A 17,874-nucleotide genomic window follows, 5' to 3' on the forward strand; every position below is an offset into this window, starting at 1 on the left:
CTTGGATACATATAATTTCAGGCTTCTCTTGTCAATTATGTATATATCTCTTAAACTCTTGACCATTAGCAATTAAACTTCTAGCATTCCATTGGAGAATAAGAAGTACCATTAAGATTTTACCCAATATTTTGACCAACATGTTTATTCATCATCTCTTGTATCATACTTGTTTGTGAGCTAAATCCTAAAAGGTCATTGGCAATATCCACAATTAATTTGATCTTATCTTTTCCCGTTGTGAGATCAGTTACTTTAGTAAACACTGTACAAATAAAAGCAAGAAAGTCATTTTTCTTTATCAACAAAATGTCTTCTGACATCTTTTTAAATTCACAACATTCTGTCTGGAGGCGTTCAGATGTATTTACATGTTGAATTTTTTCCTTATGACTCCTTTGATTCTCTCTACTGAATGATCTTATTTGATGATTATCAGTTGATCTCCAGGTCGTTTGCTCTATCGGACAAGGGGGAACAACAGCATTAGCTGGCATAACATAGCCTCTTTTCTCTATTTCAATTTTCTTAACAGCCTCTGCATAAGAAACTTTGTGTGAAACTTTATATTTCTGAACTTCTCTAGCCTCCTTGTGCTTTTCACATCCACCATAGGCTGCACTAAAGTTCCCTCCACAGTTACAACATTTAAACACAGCTTCTTGATCACATTTGCCATACTCATGTTCTCCCCCACATTTAGCACATCTTGGTCTTCCTCTGCACTGATTAGCAACATGACCAAACCGTTGGCAATTGAAGCACCTTAAAGGTGGAGGAATGTATTCATGCACTGCATAAGACATATATCCCATTTGGACTCTAGATGGTAGTTTAATCTCTTTCTTAAAGCATAAGAGAATAGACAAGCTTTCAGTTTTCTCTTTACCTTTTATCAGTCGTTTAGCTTCTGTAACACCATGTTCTTTTAAACTTTCAATGACTTCTTCTATTGTCACTGATATTGGGATTCCAGATATTACCCCTCTATTCTTAGATGCCGCCCCTGGGATGTGAGAAGTTATCTTGAGATTATTAAGTGAAGTTTTCTTAAGAATGTTGCTTTGTTGTTCTTCATAATTAGCAAAGATCAGTAATCTCCCGTTCCCCATAAATCGTGCATGGTTAATCTTTCCAATTTCCTTCTCTATTGCTTTGGTTATATGAATTGGATGTAGATCTGGTCCACCTTTTTGTTCAAACACTATAACCACTTTCCAAACATCATCCTGATTTCTCAAAGGCTTGCTAGCTTTGCTTCTTTTCGTTATTACTGAACCTACTGAATCCCCTTCGCTGTCTGATCTTTGCCTGGCATTCTTTCTGGTGACTGTCTCCCAAAACATATCCCCATCATTAAGCATTGCTTCTAGACTTAAAGATGCAAAAGAACCGTCAGATGTCTCAGCCATTGCTCAATTTACATTCACTGTGTAGTTTACCGTAAGCGTTCAAACTTTCCGCCGTTAGTGCTTTCCACGCTCCGCTACAGGACCCGGTTCAAAGATGGCAGCCGATGCCACCCAGCCACTGTTTTTCTACCGCTCTGGGCTTTATAGGCTACCACCTGCTTCCGTGCAGTCATTTAAGGACGACCCAGCCAGTCGAAGCTGTCAGTTATTTCGCTTAGCAACGTAGGGTTGGTTCCTTAGCTCTTGGCCCAAGTAACGTTAGCAACTAACCTCGAACCGTTTGTCTTTATTTTTCAACTTAACCCGATATTAATAATAATGCTACTGAGACAGATGAGACAGAAGTCCGCTTTATGCGGTACCGCTTTGAGACTGCCAAACTGTCTTCCTGGGTAAGTTTTCATGCTGTCATGTTGTGTTGCTATCCTAGCTAACTTGATTTTTGTTACGGGGGTGCTGTTGCAAGGCAGCGTTAAGTTACAGTAAGTTAACCGCATTGTTTCTGTTGTTTGGACCTCGACCTAATGGAGCAAGACGCGTTTAATTTAAATATTAACTGGGTCAGTTGCGTTGTCGAAGTCAATGATACTGGTTAAGTAGAGGATGATAACTGCTATATGTTGTGCTGTTTGTCACTCTTTACATTGAAGGGCGAACCATCAGAAGGGAAACCTTGTCTCCGTTCATAATGCCCGTCTTTATGCCAGCCAAGCAGCAGAGGTAGGCTGTGACTCAAACGAAATGTCAGCAGCAACTGTACTTTGACCTTGATTTGCAGTATTTACTCTTCACGGTTCATGGTTTGGTTCTGTAAGTTAATGAAGAGCCCAAACTCTACAAAGCCTAGGCTTTCCTGCAGATTCGCAGCTGTAGTCTGGTCCTCGAAGTTCAGTTCATGTCCTCTGCCGACCACCGTGTCGGTAGGAAGTGGGGTAAAGTTCATTCGAGGTCACATGACTCGTGGGAATTCTGGATGAAAGGTAGACGTCAGGACCAACACATAACTAAGACATGTTCTGAGTATTCCTGCCATGATTGTTTTTTGTTTTTTTGTTTGTTAATTTGTTACATTTTCCCATTCCCAGCCCCCACTTCAAGTGATTGACTTAATTCTTAATCATATTTTTTAGGTGGCTGTCAATGCTGCCACCATGTTAGAATAGGATCTTGTGTCCTTGGCTGCACTCTATGTTCTAGTTGGCATCTGTTGTATCACAATGACATAGCTAAAAGGGCATCATGATCACACTCCTCACTATTGGACTGACATTTAGCTAAAGTGGGAGATTTAAGAGTTTAGACCTTCAGAGTATTGTTAATTCTCTTTTTCCTGGTTATCTTCATACTCAATTACCTCCATTGTCTTTCACACTCCCAGAACTGTAAATTATCCAACACAATCTTAGTACCGTATTCTAGTAATATACCAGTAATTGTATAATAGCACATAGCTACTATGAAGCACTTTTGTGCCTAGTGATTGACACAATTACTTGTAATATTATATATTTTCTGCTATATTTTCATTATAAGTTGGGTACCTGTGATGTATGTTATGCCGTATATGGGTTTATTTAAAGATATATTTAAATTACTGTAGTAACTGGTAAACGGGTTATTGATTAATTCCAATGTCTCCGTTCTACTCTGTTACCCTCCTTCAGGCGGTGTTGGATAAGCAAGTGGTCGGAACAGACTCTAGCTCTAAGGCAGATAAGGTGGACAAGGACGCCATGGTGGTATGAACCACTACTCTACCCTCTTTCCTTCCAAAAATCCAGACACATCCATGAGAATCGTCTGTTGAATTTGTATTACTTTTTCTAATAGGGGCATCACATTGTGTTCTTGTACACTGTAAAAACATCTATGATAAATACGAGACTAAACTTTTTGTTTTGTTTATTTAACTAAGAAGTGACAGACTGTACTGATTTATTATCTGCCAGGAGTCCAAGTCTTTTGCAGTGAACATGTTCAAGGGCCAGATCAGCACGGATCAGGTGTTTCCGTATCCTTCAGGTGAGCATTGTAATAGTGGTGTGTTAGTGTCAAGGTTATGTCATGTGGTGGAAATGTCTCCGATGTGGAGAATGGAACAGCTCTGAATGGGACTCTTGTCCGCCTGTGCTTTCAGTGCTGAATGAGGAGCAGACCCAGTTTCTCCAGGAGCTTGTGGGACCCTGTTCTAAGTTTTTTGAGGTAAGCCAGCGGTGCTGTTTGTCCTCTTCTTCAAGCAGTGGAATATGAGAGGTCTTTGAATCTCCTACATGCATTTACTTAGCCACAAGTAAAAGCTGAGATCTTTTCACACTGACTTTGGTCCCTAGATGCAAATTGACGAACCATGAAACCACCATGTTCCAATAAGCTGAATCAAGTCACATAATGTTCATTAATAGAAACCCTTCTTTAGTATGTCAATGGATGTGTGTGTGTGTGTGTGTGTGTGTGTGTGTGTGTGTGTGTGTGTGTGTGTGTGTGTGTGTGTGTGTGTGTGTGTGTGTGTGTGTGTGTGTGTGTGTGTGTGTAGGAGGTTAATGACCCAGCCAAGAATGATGCTCTGGAGAAGGTGGAGGACCACACAATGCAGGGCCTGAAAGAAATGGGGGCCTTTGGCCTACAGGTGCCCGCTGACCTGGGTGGCGTTGGCCTCACCAACACACAGGTGGGTACAGAGGCCGCTCTGTGAAGCAACTCGGGCTGGGTTTCTGATAACGTTCACTCTTAGCGAGCTACAAAGACTCCAAAGGTAAACCTTACCATAGTTGTTTACCTTTATAGTCGTGGTTCCCAACCTGTCCCTTAGGAGTCTTCTTACGAAAAGCTCCTTACGTTCGACATACAAGGCACTGTTCACCCTGAAGGTGCTGAATTGGTTGACATCGATTGCTCAGAAATCGATTTTTCATTTCACGCGGAGGCATGACCGCGTTATGAAAGACAGTGTGTTCTTTGCACAAAAAAAAGAAAAAAAAAACATTGCTCAAATATCGCCTCCAGTAGGCTAACATTCACGCTACTTCAACACGGATGAACTTATTTATAGCATACGATGATAAAAAGTAGAAATGAAATAATCTATGGAGCTAAATTTGTCTCAATAATATTTGTATATGCGCTAGGGGTGTAACGGTACACAGAAGTCACGGTTCGGTTCATACCTCGGTTCGGACATCACGGTTCGGTACGGGTTCGGTACAATTGAGGGAAAAGCAAAACAAAAATGCAGAAAGCATTTTTTTTTTGTACATCAGGGCTCTACACTAACATTTTTTTTCAGGAGCACTTGTGCGCCCAAGTTAAAAAATGTAGGAGCACAGACAAAAATTTGGGCGCACAGTCAGTTCTGTACTTAACTTACACATAATTTAACATTATACTGCAGCTAACAGTTAAACATGCCAGTGCACCAATTGCGAATATTAAGAATGACTGACAACATTTAGGCTACAGGTAACAGAATTTTAAAGATCAGTGCCTACTTTATTTTCAGTCTGTTCTATTTTCCTACATTTTGTTAATGTAAAATAATATAATACATTGCCATATTTGCATTTAGCCTGTATATCAAGTATCCTGCCAAATGTAGGCTAATTTATTTATTTGTGAATCCATCTATAGCTAATCCAAATATGCCCATGGTGACCTGTCACTGCATACTGCCTAATACTACTACTAAAACAGTCCATTTCCTCTTCCACAAAACCCAACATAGGCTAATCAAGGATATATGTTTTATACTTATAGTTTTTATTTGAAATATCTGCATTGATGGGGGCAGTAGGCAAACGTTAGGCCTACTTTTGTTTTGCACTTCAGCTTGTATTCGGTGTAAACAAACAAGCATGCGTGGAAGCCTGGAGTTGTCAGTAGCGTTCTACCTTTGAATAAAACGGGGGAGGCTACTTTTGTGCCAGTTCGCTACAGCTATATTTTGCATATTGCAGCCAATACGTCAACTGGGCTAAAAGGTTACCTTTCCTTCTCTCACTGCATTCTCAGAATCTCATCCTGTTCCTCCTATATCCAATGAATTCGGTGGATAGAAGAACTAATTTCTTCAATCTTTGCATCTTGGCTGGCTAGTCTAACTTTCCGCTTTTTCCTACGCGTCCTTGGATTTGATAGAAGCGACTACTAGCGAGTCACAACGCGAAACTGCAATGGGAGGTGTAGTTTTTATGCTGCATTCGCGACGTGATTCTATGGTTTGCACCAGTAATATTTCTCGATGTTGCGGTGTATTTTGTAGACAAACATTGACATGATTAGAAGTCATTCGCACCAGTGCTAAAATAAATATTTTTTTTGCACTTTCGACGGGCATCATTTTACTTTAATGTCGCGAAAGTGAAATGGGCGCACTGTAGAGCCCTGTACATGTCTCAGGCTGTACCCCCTAGTGTCGTACAGTCTCTTCCCTGAGCTATCTGCAACAGCCTGAAGTGTGTAAGATGTAGGCTAAACAGTACAATAAGTACCCAGACTCCATCTGTAACTTGTAAACAAAATAAGACAATCAGCTATAAAACTGAAAATAGGCCTACAGCATCTCTTATTTCTGAAAGTGCAAATTACATAGAAAAAATATTTTTAAAAATCCACTTAAGCAAGACCTTCAACATCTGTGTTTAGTTGTATATGGAAGGGTCTACAATTTGCCTCAATATTTTTTTTATTTTGTGTAAAGTAATAATCTAGCCTACTAACTGTGAAAATATCACACTATTTTGCCTTTTTAAAAAAAAACGAAATTGCTCCTTTCATTTCATAAACAGACTACAACTAGAAGTCATTGACTTTGCCCTTTGACGTTAACTCACCGTAGCATGGTTTGTTTATTAGCCTGGTTAAGCGTTGTCACTTTATTTTACTGTCTATGCACTTAACACTACCAGCTCCTCATGTGAGAAGTTACAAGTTACCCCAACATAAAGGTAATTACCACGCGATTTACATAGCTTTCTGTCAATCTGAAATCATTTAATTTAAGCCATAGGTTTTGGCCCTATTTGTATGTGTATCCAAAGGCTGCTGAAGCGCGGGAAGTTTTCCCCTCGTTTCAGTGATTGGTAGCCTACATCATCTGGGTGATGGCTTCAATATGTGTAGCATTTTTCCACTCACATACCCAACAACTGCTGAACAACGCCGACACACAGTTTCATCTCATCCACCACTCTTTCGCCTGTACTAACGTTACTGTAACTGAAGTTCTCAAACTTGCGATCTTAAAGAGACCAGCGGATCCTCTAACTCCTGTGTGTCTGACTGACGGACTCGACCGACGACCTGACAAAAAAAAACATAGGCGCCAATCAGAGCTTCAGAGCTAAGGCGAGGCTAGAGATTAGCGTTAGGTGTTGCTAAAGAACTCCCCGTAACTCTAAGCTACTTAACAGTAATTGATTAATCCGCTGGGAGTTTTATGTATTTTTATACCGTGTATTCTCCGTGTAAACTCATGCACCGAACCGTGACGCCCGTACCGTTTCGGTTCAATACGAATACATGAACCGTTACACCCCTAATATGCGCAGAGGGGGATCCACAAATATTTCTTGATTTGCATGTGTGTTTTGATATCTACAATTAAAAAAAATCATATTTGTAACTCGTATATTGATTTTTACAAATATAGATGTGCATTTGTAAATAAAATGCCATTTGTAAAACCGAAAATTTCATTTGTGAAATGTGATTCTGCATTTGTGGATCACCAGCACATGCATTCTTCGCTTTCCAAAGTTATGTGTTTTTGAGACGTTCTTCACATGAAAGTCACACAAATCCACACGTAAATAGGCCTACTTGAATTCACCGGCACACAGAAATCGCAATCCAGTAGATGGCGACATCCACAAATATTTCTTGACTTGCATTCGTGTTTTGACATCCATAAATAAAAAAATCATATTTGTAACTTGTAAATTGGTTTTCACAATTGTAGATGTGTATTTGTAAATGAAATGGCATTTGTATTATGGATCACCAGCACACACAGTTTTGTCTTATTATATCAGGGGATCTAAACTTGCATGTGGATAATCCTGAAAACAATTATGCCAAGGAATTCATTGCACTAATCAATACTTTCTCCCTAACACCGCATGTACAGGGGCCAACACACTCTCTTGGCCATACCCTCGATCTTGTTATCACAAAGGGTCTCGATGTTTCTACAGCTGTTAAAGACCTGGCCTTATCTGATCATTTCTGCGTGTTCTTTGATGTGTCTATGTCCCCACACACTCAAAACACAGCTATGATGGTAAAAAGGGGAATCATAAATGATCAGACAAGTGTTCTCTTTGAGCAAGCACTTTCACTAAAGTCAAGTCAACTGTCAGACTCTGAAGACTTTTTTGATCACTTTAATGCAAAAATGGCAAACATTATGGATGACATTGCTCCATTACAATTCAAGAAAGTTAAGGACAAACAGAAAGCACCATGGAGGCAAAATCCAGCAGTTTAACTTCTAAAAAGAGAGTGTAGGAAGACTGAAAGAAAATGGCGTAAATACAAACTTCAGATCCACTATGAAATCCATAAAGAGATGCTCCGCACATATCAAAGTCAAAGTCAAAGTCCGCTTTATTGTCAATTTCTTCACATGTTCCAGACATACAAAGAGATCGAAATTACGTTTCTCACTATCCCACGGTGAAGACAAGACATATTTTACCACAGACAAACATAACATTCAAGTAAACAAAAAAGTAAGTAAATAAGTAAATAAGAGGGCACATATAATAATGAAAAAATAAGAGCAGCAAAATTTGGTTGAAATTGTGCATAGACAGTCAATAAAATACTAGTGCAAAGTCAGGCCAATAAAAGGCTTGGGTAGTTCTGTTTGACCTAAGTAAGAAAGAAAGTGGCATAGTGGTGCAAGTTATGTAAGAGCAGCAGAAGTGTTGTGTTTTCAGGACAACAACAACAAGTTGTAAAGTGTACAAGTGTGCAAGTGTGCAATATAACTCTGAAATATGCAAAGCAAGACAGTCTTTCTTTTCTAACATTATCAATAGAAGTTCAAATAACACTCGTATTTTATTTTCAACTGTTGATAAGTTAACAAATCCCCCTCACAATTAGCCTGAACTTCTCTCAACTAATAAAAATGCAATGAGTTTTCATCTTTTTTTTAAAGGTAAAATTGACAAAATCAGACTCAACATATCTGCTCAATTACAAATTCAACAACCTGAACTTCCAGCAACAAACAGAGGGAAACTAAACTTGATGTCAGAGTTCAGCTTGATAGACTACTGAAACACTTGAAAAACGGTACAGAATCTCAGCTCTTCCACATGTGTCTTAGACACTCCAATTTCTTCAAAACTGTTTTTCACCTCATAGCGGATGTCCTTCAAATTGTAAATGTATCACTGCTGTCTGGCACTTTTCCTAAGTCACTGAAAACAGCTGTTGTAAAGCCACTTCTCAAGAAGAATAACCTGGATGCCTCCATGCTAAACAATTACAGGCCCATATCCAATCTACCTTTTATTGGCAACATTTTTGAAAAAGTAGTCTTTAATCAATTAACCACCTTCCTAACATCAAATGGGTATTTTGATTACTTTCAGTCTGGTTTTTGGGCAAATCACAGCACTGAAACAGCTCTCATTAAAGTTTCCAATGACATACGCCTAAACACAGATTCAGGTAAAACATCAGTCCTAGTGCTACTGGATCTTAGTGCAGCATTTGACACTATTGATCACAATATTTTACTACACAGACTAGAACACTGGGTTGGATTTACAGGCATAGTTATCAGCTGGCTAAAATCATATCTACAAGAAAGGAGCTTCTTTGTTGCCATCGGAAACTGTACCTCAACACCAACGTCCTTGACCTGTGGTGTTCCCCAGGGGTCAATCTTGGGGCCACTATTATTCAACCTCTATATGCTCCCACTTGGACAAATCATTCAAAATAATTTGATTTCATATCATAGCTATGTAGATGACACACAAATTTACTTAGCTCTATCACCAAACGACTATGGTCCTCTTGAATCTATGTGTCAGTGTATAGAACAAATCAACACCTGGATGTCTCAAAATTTTCTTCAGCTGAACAAAGAAAAAACTGAAGTAATTATATTTGGTAAAAATTAGGAAAGACTTAGGGTTGCCACTCTCCTTGACACAAAAGGGTTGAAGGCAAAGGATACTGTTAAAAATCTTGGTGTATTAATTGACAGTGATCTAAATTTCAACAGCCACATGAAAGCGATAACTAAATCAGCTTTTTACCACCTCAAAAATATTGCCAAACTCAGTGGGCTGATGTCAAAACATGACTCATTCATGCATTTATCTCCAGCAGGGTTGATTACTGCAATGGACTGTTCACAGGCCTTCCTAAAAAGACTATTAAACAGCTTCAGGTGATACAAAAATGCAGCAGCTAGGACTCTAACAAAAACTAAAAGAACTGACCACATTACTCCAATTCTTAAGTCCTTGCACTGGCTTCCAGTAAGTCACATAATTGACTTTAAAGCACTATTGCTTGTTTATAAATCAGTAAATGGAGCAGGACCTAAATACTTGTCAGACATGCTTCAGCAGTACACACCTTCTCGTCCTCTCAGGTCCCAGGTGAAAAACCTGCTAGTAAAACCTACAGTTAGAACTAAACATGGTGAAGCAGCTTTTAGCTGCTATGCGGCTCAGCTGTGGAACCAACTTTCGGATGACATTAAAAGGCCCCAACTGTAGCCAGTTTTAAATCTAGACTTAAGACCAAACTGTTCTCAGATGCTTTCTGCTAACTGTGCCGAGTTACAAATTCTGAATCTGCCTTGATAATTATTCTACTTTGTCTTTTATTACTTTTTTTACTACTTTTGCCTTTGATCTTTACCTTTTAACTATTCTTTGACTATATTGCCCTTCTATGCTTTTATTTGTTATTATTGTTTGGTTTTGTTTATGTAAAGCACATTGAATGACCTCTGTGAATGAAATGTGCTATATAAATAAACTTGACTTGACTTGACTTGACTTGACTTTCGCATTTGTGGATCACGTATTTTTGAGACAAACTTTGCGCAGAGAAGCCACCCAGATCCACAAGTAGCCTGCTGACACGTTCTAATCCAGTAGATGGCAGTGTTGTTCTATGGGACTCATAGCCAAAGATTCTTTGCTCATAACACACAGAGCTAGCGAACCTAGTTCTTAAATCTAACAAGTTATGCCTTTTACAACAAGCTTTTTGATGGAAAAGTGGTGTTTAATTTCCATAATCTTTGTTTAGTAAACGCATAAAACCGTCAGTTTGCAAGCGAAATCAAGAATTGACCATTGTTACCGTGTGAAAACTCGGACAAACAAACCAGACTTGATTAGAAATACATTGTGGACAATGGCAGCTGACAGTATATGAAAGCAGGCTTTGAGGATGTTTTGATCGATAAAAGGATTTGCTTTCCTCCAGAAGCTATTAAACCCTTTCGGACCCCAGGTCCATTGGAATGGACATGATATATTTTTGGGTCTAAACCAATGAAAATATGTGGTTTCTCCATTTTAATTATGCTTTGCTACTGATTGGATCATGATGACCCAATCAGAATGCAGTTATGACCTGTAACTTGATCTGAGAGCACTTCAGACATCAAACAACACAAGCATGGCTCTGAAGCTAGATAGGAACAGGAGTAAGCATCTTTTTTCCCTCATCAATATGAATTTATGTTTATGATAGCCTAACCAATTTGCACTCTGTATAATTCTAACCATTGCAGGTGATAATATCTGAAGTTAGTTTGAATATATTTCATAACCGTGTAGTACAGGATTTTTTCAAAGTTTAATGTCCATCCCAATGGACACCAGGTGTTGGGAGATGTTAGCCAACACTCATTTAATTATTGTCACCAGGCAAGGTTCTGACATCCTCAAGACCCAAGCTATAATTCTAAATATATATTTTATTTATTTCAGCTATTTTGGATGAATGTGCACTCATTTCACTAAAATGTGTGGTTGTTTGTATTAAATTGCCCTCTCATTTTACTAGATTCTGTGCATGAATTTAGTAAATTGTGTGCCCGGTTTACTAAATAGTATCCTCATTTTACTAAATCATGGACATACAGCTACATTTTCTGAGCATTTAGCAAAATTGTGCTATTTTTTGTGCAAAAAAGTGTGGAAGATTTAGTAAAACGAGCACACTATGTAGTAAAACGAGTGCAAAATTTAGGGTGCGTTTGTAAATTCAATCTGACACTGAGAATAGCGCTCTGAAGTTCGAAAAAGACAAGCAGTCTAAATCTCTGTGAATTTTTTGGGTTACAAATAGTTTGGTTTAGGCCTACAATATGGACACCACTACAGCACTTGTGAAACAGTGTTTAGGTCCACTTCAACCAGGCTGCTTCAACCTAGCCTTCAACCAGGCTAGCTTCAACCCTCTCTGGTATAACACTCTCAGCCTACTGTGTGATGTCATGCCTTTAGCTGCAGTGCCCAGAGTACGCACTGAAAGCTCCGAGATTGTGACACTGAATAAACTAATAATCCGACCCACGCTCCGAATTTACGAACGGTTAAAAGTTTCAGAGTGTGCATTTGGAGTGGCAATTTAAGAATGCACTCTAAGTAAAATGAGTGCATAATTCAGTAAAAACAGTGTATATTATCTTGATATATAAAAACAATCTTGCAATGACATCTCCTGGGGTGTGTCATTGCAAGATTTTCTATGTATTGAGAAAACATACATTCGTTTTACTAAATCATTGCTAAAAATCATTTTACTAAAGCTTGCTTTACTAAATTGTGCACTTGTTTATACTACATTGTGCACACAATGTGTGTATTGTGCTCTTGTTCTCATTTTGCTAAATTGTGCTCTCATTTTACTAAAAAGTGCACTCATTTTAGTAAATAGTACGCTTATTTTACTAAATTGTGCACTCATTTTACAATGTGATCTAGTGAAATGAGAGTGGAATTTAGCAAATTAGCCCACAATGTAGTAAAATAAATGCACTGTTTAGTAAAACAAGCACAGGGTTTACTAAATTGAGCAAAAATTTAGTAAAATGAGATCACAATTTAGTAAAACGAGCGCACAATTTAGTAAAGTGAGCAAACAAATATGTTGCAAGCATACCTCCAGTGTTCCGTATTGGAACATGTAATTAAACAGTTCAGTTCACAAGACTGTGTGAAAACAACAAATTGCAAAAAACAATGCAAACAGTGTGTGTATCGAAAACTGCTAAACATGTAGCACTAGCACCACAGGTCTATTGTGTGGACACAATCCGGCATATTACTTTTTTGACCTGCAAAAAAAAATCTATGATATTATATTTTAAAACTCCTTACAAAAAAACATCATTTGAACTGTTCAAGTTCATGTTCCATGTGATGTCAACGTGAATTATAAGACAAAAAATAGGTATGATGTTGTCATATGATGTTGCTATTTTAACAACTGTTTGGACCCGATGTCCATTGAAATGGACAAAAAAATAACAATTAAAAGGTTTTTATAAAAAAATTTTTTATTGATTCTCATTTATGGTTGCATTAAGGATGGGAAAAAATCATTATTATATTTTTCACCACCTTGGAACATAATTGGGGTCTGAAGGGTTTTTTAAAAGGGACTTAATTATGCTATGGAGGGGTGTATTCAAAACGTTAGAATACATAAAAGGTGACGAGCAGTTGTGGCGAGTAGCCGTGCAAACCACCGTGCAAAACCCACTGAAGTTAATGCTAGCTAGCTAGTGGAAGACTGAAGATATGTTAGGTTACGTTAATATTTGATGTAGTAAGAATATAGTAGTTGGTTAATGAACATTTTCATCTTGGGATTTAACAGGGAGCCTGTGCCCACGTTGTTGGCTTAGTAGCCTACATTACGTTGAGCTGTTGCAAACGCGAGAGGTGTCCTGTAGGCTACTGTTGGTGAAAATATACCCCGTTTTCTAGCCTCTCGGGGTACCGGCTATCAGTATTACACGTCCCCCATGCAAAACGTTTGACCATGGTTATACGTCGGGTTTTTTTGAGTTAATAAACTCCATAAATAACCATTAATTTGTCATTTTATGCCTGCTCCCTGTTGTTTCCTATGGAGTTGTCCGAGCTGATGTCCGAGTCCCGTTGAGGCTGGACTGTCATAGGCTCATCAGTGTTCTAAGGGTGGCGCTTAGCGACAGGTCAATTACGATCTTTGAGTTTGTTTATAGTTACCTAGCAACCGAGGCTTTAAGTGTTACAACCAAAGATTCTAGAACAGAGTTATGAACATCAGACGCTTGAGTGAAATCTCGACCTTATTAGTGATAGGGAGGGAAAGTGAAAACCAGCGCCCCAAATTGGTTGCGTTCCTATCGAAGAGCAGCTCCAATGTTAAGTCCCATAGACCTATTTTAAAAAAAATATTGTGAAGCCAAATCAGCGATGTTATCCACCAAAAATATTTTTCAGTGTCTATACAGTAATAATATTCTAACTGTGAAAATGTCAGACCCTATTTTGCCTTATTTAAGAAAATCGAAATTGCTTCTTTTGTTTCATAAACGAACTACAAAAGAAGTCACGTGACTTTACACTTCAACGTTACTCACGGTAGCATGGTTTATTTATTAGCCTGGTTAGCATTGACACTTAACACTTACAGCTAGCTCTTCATGTGAGTAGAAGCACAACACCAGTTATCCTGACATAAAGGTTATCACCACGCGGTTTACATCACGTTCTGTTATTACAAAAAATATGTTAAGCCAGTTAAGCAAATTGCGTATTGATCAGTTAGAGATTAAGCGGCCAAACATGTGACGTCACATGCAGCTGTAGTTCCTTATCACCGTGTTACGACAAAAACTCAAAACAATTCAACTGATCCTAAAAATAAGGTATGACCACTTGAAGCAATAGAGGTGACCCCAGTGCCTAACATATGGAAGGCATTAAATTAAGATCCCAATGTGCACCGAGATATATTTTTTCAAAAAAAAAATCCCATCCACTCCGCTAAACTCTAGGAACGCAACCACTAGATGGCGATGAGATTACTTTCCCTCCCTATTGATAGCCTATCTTATGCGCTGTGTTTAAGCAGGCCGTGAACAAAGGGTTAACTTATAGCCTACAGGTAGAAAAAATGGTGATAATATAACGTTAGCTAAGTTAGTTTGCCTGCTAGCTAGCTTATCAGTAGGCTATACAGTCTCTCAATGGGAATTTATGTGATCTATTTACCAGTGCCATAGCTACTTCCGTCTAAATAATAGGCCTATTTACCTCTCCTTATTCAGTGTAAACTTGGAAAAAGATCAATTGGGCCTTTCACACGGTCAGTTCTTGCAGTTCATTACCGAGTAAAAAACCCCCGTCAGTTTGTAATGTAGGCCTACAAGAAATGTGGTAGCACAGTGGTTAGAGGAGTGAGCTCTGACCCCAAGGAATGTTGGTTCAAATCCAGGCTCAGCGCAACATTTCATATACAGTTACAATTCTATGAGCCCACCTGAACAGCTGTTTTAACGTTGCCAGCTGTTTTTTTTTTTTTACTCAGTAATGAACTGCAAGAACTGACAGTGTGAAAGGTTGCTAGGTAACTATAAACAAACTCAAAGATCGTAATTCTTGATTTCGCTTGCAAACTGACGGTTTTATGCGTTTACTAAACAAAGATTATGGAAATTAAACACCACTTTTCCATCAAAAAGCTTGTTGTAAAAGGCATAACTTGTTAGATTTAAGAACTAGGTTCGCTAGCTCTGTGTGTTATGAGCAAAGATCCTTGGTTATGAGTCCCATAGAACAACACTGCCATCTACTGGATTAGAACGTGTCAGCAGGCTACTTGTGGATCTGGGTGGCTTCTCTGCGCAAAGTTTGTCTCAAAAATACGCGATCCACAAATGCTGATCCACAAATGCTAAAACTAAAAACTGTGTGTGCTGGTGATCCACAAATGCAAAATTAGATTTCACAAAGGCAATTTTCAGTTTTACAAATGCCATTTCATTTACAAATACACATCTACAATTGTGAAAACCAATTTACAAGTTACAAATATGATTTTTTTTTATTTGTGGATGTCAAAACACGAATGCAAGTCAAGAAATATTTGTGGATGTCGCCATCTACTGGATTGCGATTTCTGTGTGCCGGTGAATTAAAGTAGGCCTATTTACGTGTGGATTTGTGTGACTTTCATAGGAAGAACGTCTCAAAAACACGTAACTTTGGAAAGCGAAGAATGCGTGTGCTGGTGATCCACAAATGCAGAATCACATTTCACAAATTAAATTTTCGGTTTTACAAATGGCATTTTATTTACAAATGCACATCTATATTTGTAAAAATCAATATACGAGTTACAAATATGATTTTTTTTTTTTTATTTGTAGATATCAAAACACACATGCAAATCAAGAAATATTTGTGGATCCCCCTCTGCGCATATACAAATATTATTGAGACAAATTTAGCTCCATAATAATCTACCCTTAATTAACAAAGTTTTCACAACTTTGTGAAGGGGGAAGTGATCCGCAATCTGTCGGCATGACCAGCTGTAATCCCCTAACACTTTTAACCATTACGCCATCCTTCATCACTCAATATCAAGAACTTATTTGATTCATTGTTTATAGTATTAATTGTTTTTAATCACAGCTGATTGACCAGCAGCCTCATTTAATTCAGTATTTTGTGCTATTGGTTAACATTAAACATAAAAGCAACCCCTCACATTAAACATTGTAGATGGTGGGGGGGGGGGAGCAAGATATAAGAGAATAAATCTTTTAATTATTTTCAAATGCGTGCACATTTTATTATTTGTGTGAAAACATTTCCAGAAACTATTTTCTTAATTAGCCTACTTACATAAAATCATTGGCCAACCAAAACAGTGATATTGTAGGCCTATCATCATAGGAGTTGCTTGCGCAACAGAGATTTCTAAACATTGCTTTAGTAGGCTACAGTTGCGGCGACTAGCGTTGCGCGCCCAAACATTGCTAAGGTGCAGCTAAGAGAGTTCTAAGAGTGTTCCAGATCATTCTTACCAACGAGCGACGTACGAAAGACATTTGTAGCAAAGTACCTTTCGAAATGCGTGAACATGTTAAGGTAGAGCTTAAGGTAGAAGTTATGAACTATGGAACGTTAAGAAGGCTTTGGGAAACCAGCTCTAGTGCATTTACGTGCACATGTAGCGGGAGCGAGGGGTAATTCCGCTACTAAAGTGTGTGTGTGCGTGTGTGTGTGTATTATATGTTCAGTCTCTACTGCCCAGGTGAGGCACTTACCTTAACAAATCACCAGCACTAGCTATACACTAGGTGAGTATATATTATAATATAGCAATAGTAGCTATAAAAAAAATAATAACAGGCCATTTAAATATAGATAAATCAAAATGTCTATATTTAATCTAATAGGCTAATAGAATACCCTTAAATAATAAAACACCAAAACAGTGACCTAATGCCCAATCACTCTCTCATTCACACGTCCTTAGGCTACAACTTAAAACAGACTTAACATTTATAACGAAACACTTTAAACAGTACAGTAGAATCGTCCCATATAGGCTACACTCTCTTCCGGAGTGTGTAATAGTTCGTATCGTTATCCAACCTGTTTGGGTGTGTGAGTTCAGTTCGAGTCCGCTGTAGCGCTTGGAGCCAGTAGCGTTAACGTCAGTATAAGTGAACGTAAACAGGCTGTCCTGTCTTCCGTGAGTGTGGAGTGTGATGATAAAATTGAAACCCAGTACCGTGAACCGAAGAGAAGGGAGATGAGTCACTCGTGGACGTCAGGGATGGATGGCAGGGGGGAGAGAGACTACTCCTGTGGTTGCCAGGGATACGGTGGGACTCTTCTGTTTCCTTAGATGAGCTAATAGCTAGCCGGTGAACGATAAACTGTTGCTTACTTTCTAGGAAACTAAATCGATATGTAACTGTTAGTCCGTGTCCAGTAGCTCTTTTTACATAGGCCTAAAAAGACTGCAGCTTAAAGTAGCCTAATACGAATCCCTCGTCGATGTTCACTTTAGACTAGAAGCTACGGGAGCCAGCTGACCAACGTAGCTACAACGGCAACTTTGTTACTGACACTGAACACACTAACGACGATCGGAAAGTAAACAAACGTAGTCTATAGCCTATTATTCCGCTATACCAACTGGAACTAGGCTTACTACTAATATATTGTTTAACAATGTTTCCCTTGTCGTTAGTTCTGCTTCGTCTTGTCCGTTTTCTACCGTTATCTTCTTCTCGCGAACCAAACTCAGTTACCCCTAGTTGTTACCCCTAAGATTCTGTCATGAGCGAGCGCTTATTAAGGTTTTGCACCTACGTCATAATGTCATGTGACCGTTTGTTTACAACTAGAGTGGTAGGCAAGCCTACAACAGTCGGGTTGCATAGGCTACACATAGTTACAAA

At 38.6% G+C, this 17,874-nt stretch overlaps 1 protein-coding gene and 1 long non-coding RNA gene across 3 annotated transcripts in view; one reads left to right on the forward strand and one right to left on the reverse strand.

Annotated features, from left to right (window-relative positions):
- Positions 1-386: 386 nt before the first annotated feature.
- On the reverse strand, positions 387-17,797 carry LOC125289893. Of its 2 annotated transcripts, none has more exons than XR_007192713.1 (3): positions 17,199-17,797; positions 890-1,006; positions 387-460 (listed from the first exon to the last, which is right to left on the reverse strand). It is a non-coding gene; the product is annotated as an uncharacterized LOC125289893 (long non-coding RNA). The 2 variants fall into 2 exon arrangements; XR_007192712.1 differs by lacking the exon at positions 17,199-17,797 and adding an exon at positions 1,443-1,529.
- Positions 1,575-17,874, forward strand: part of acadvl (acyl-CoA dehydrogenase very long chain) — a 61,768-nt gene continuing 45,468 nt past the window's right edge. Inside the window, exons 1-6 of the mRNA XM_048236983.1 lie at positions 1,575-1,804; positions 2,063-2,132; positions 3,077-3,151; positions 3,362-3,434; positions 3,550-3,614; positions 3,946-4,080. Of these exons, the coding sequence (XP_048092940.1) occupies positions 1,731-1,804; positions 2,063-2,132; positions 3,077-3,151; positions 3,362-3,434; positions 3,550-3,614; positions 3,946-4,080 (492 nt within the window). The 5' untranslated portion in view covers positions 1,575-1,730. The remainder of the gene's footprint in view (positions 1,805-2,062; positions 2,133-3,076; positions 3,152-3,361; positions 3,435-3,549; positions 3,615-3,945; positions 4,081-17,874) is intronic.

The sequence above is a fragment of the Alosa alosa genome, chromosome 24 (genome assembly GCF_017589495.1).
Source record: "Alosa alosa isolate M-15738 ecotype Scorff River chromosome 24, AALO_Geno_1.1, whole genome shotgun sequence".
Lineage (NCBI taxonomy): Eukaryota > Metazoa > Chordata > Actinopteri > Clupeiformes > Clupeidae > Alosa > Alosa alosa.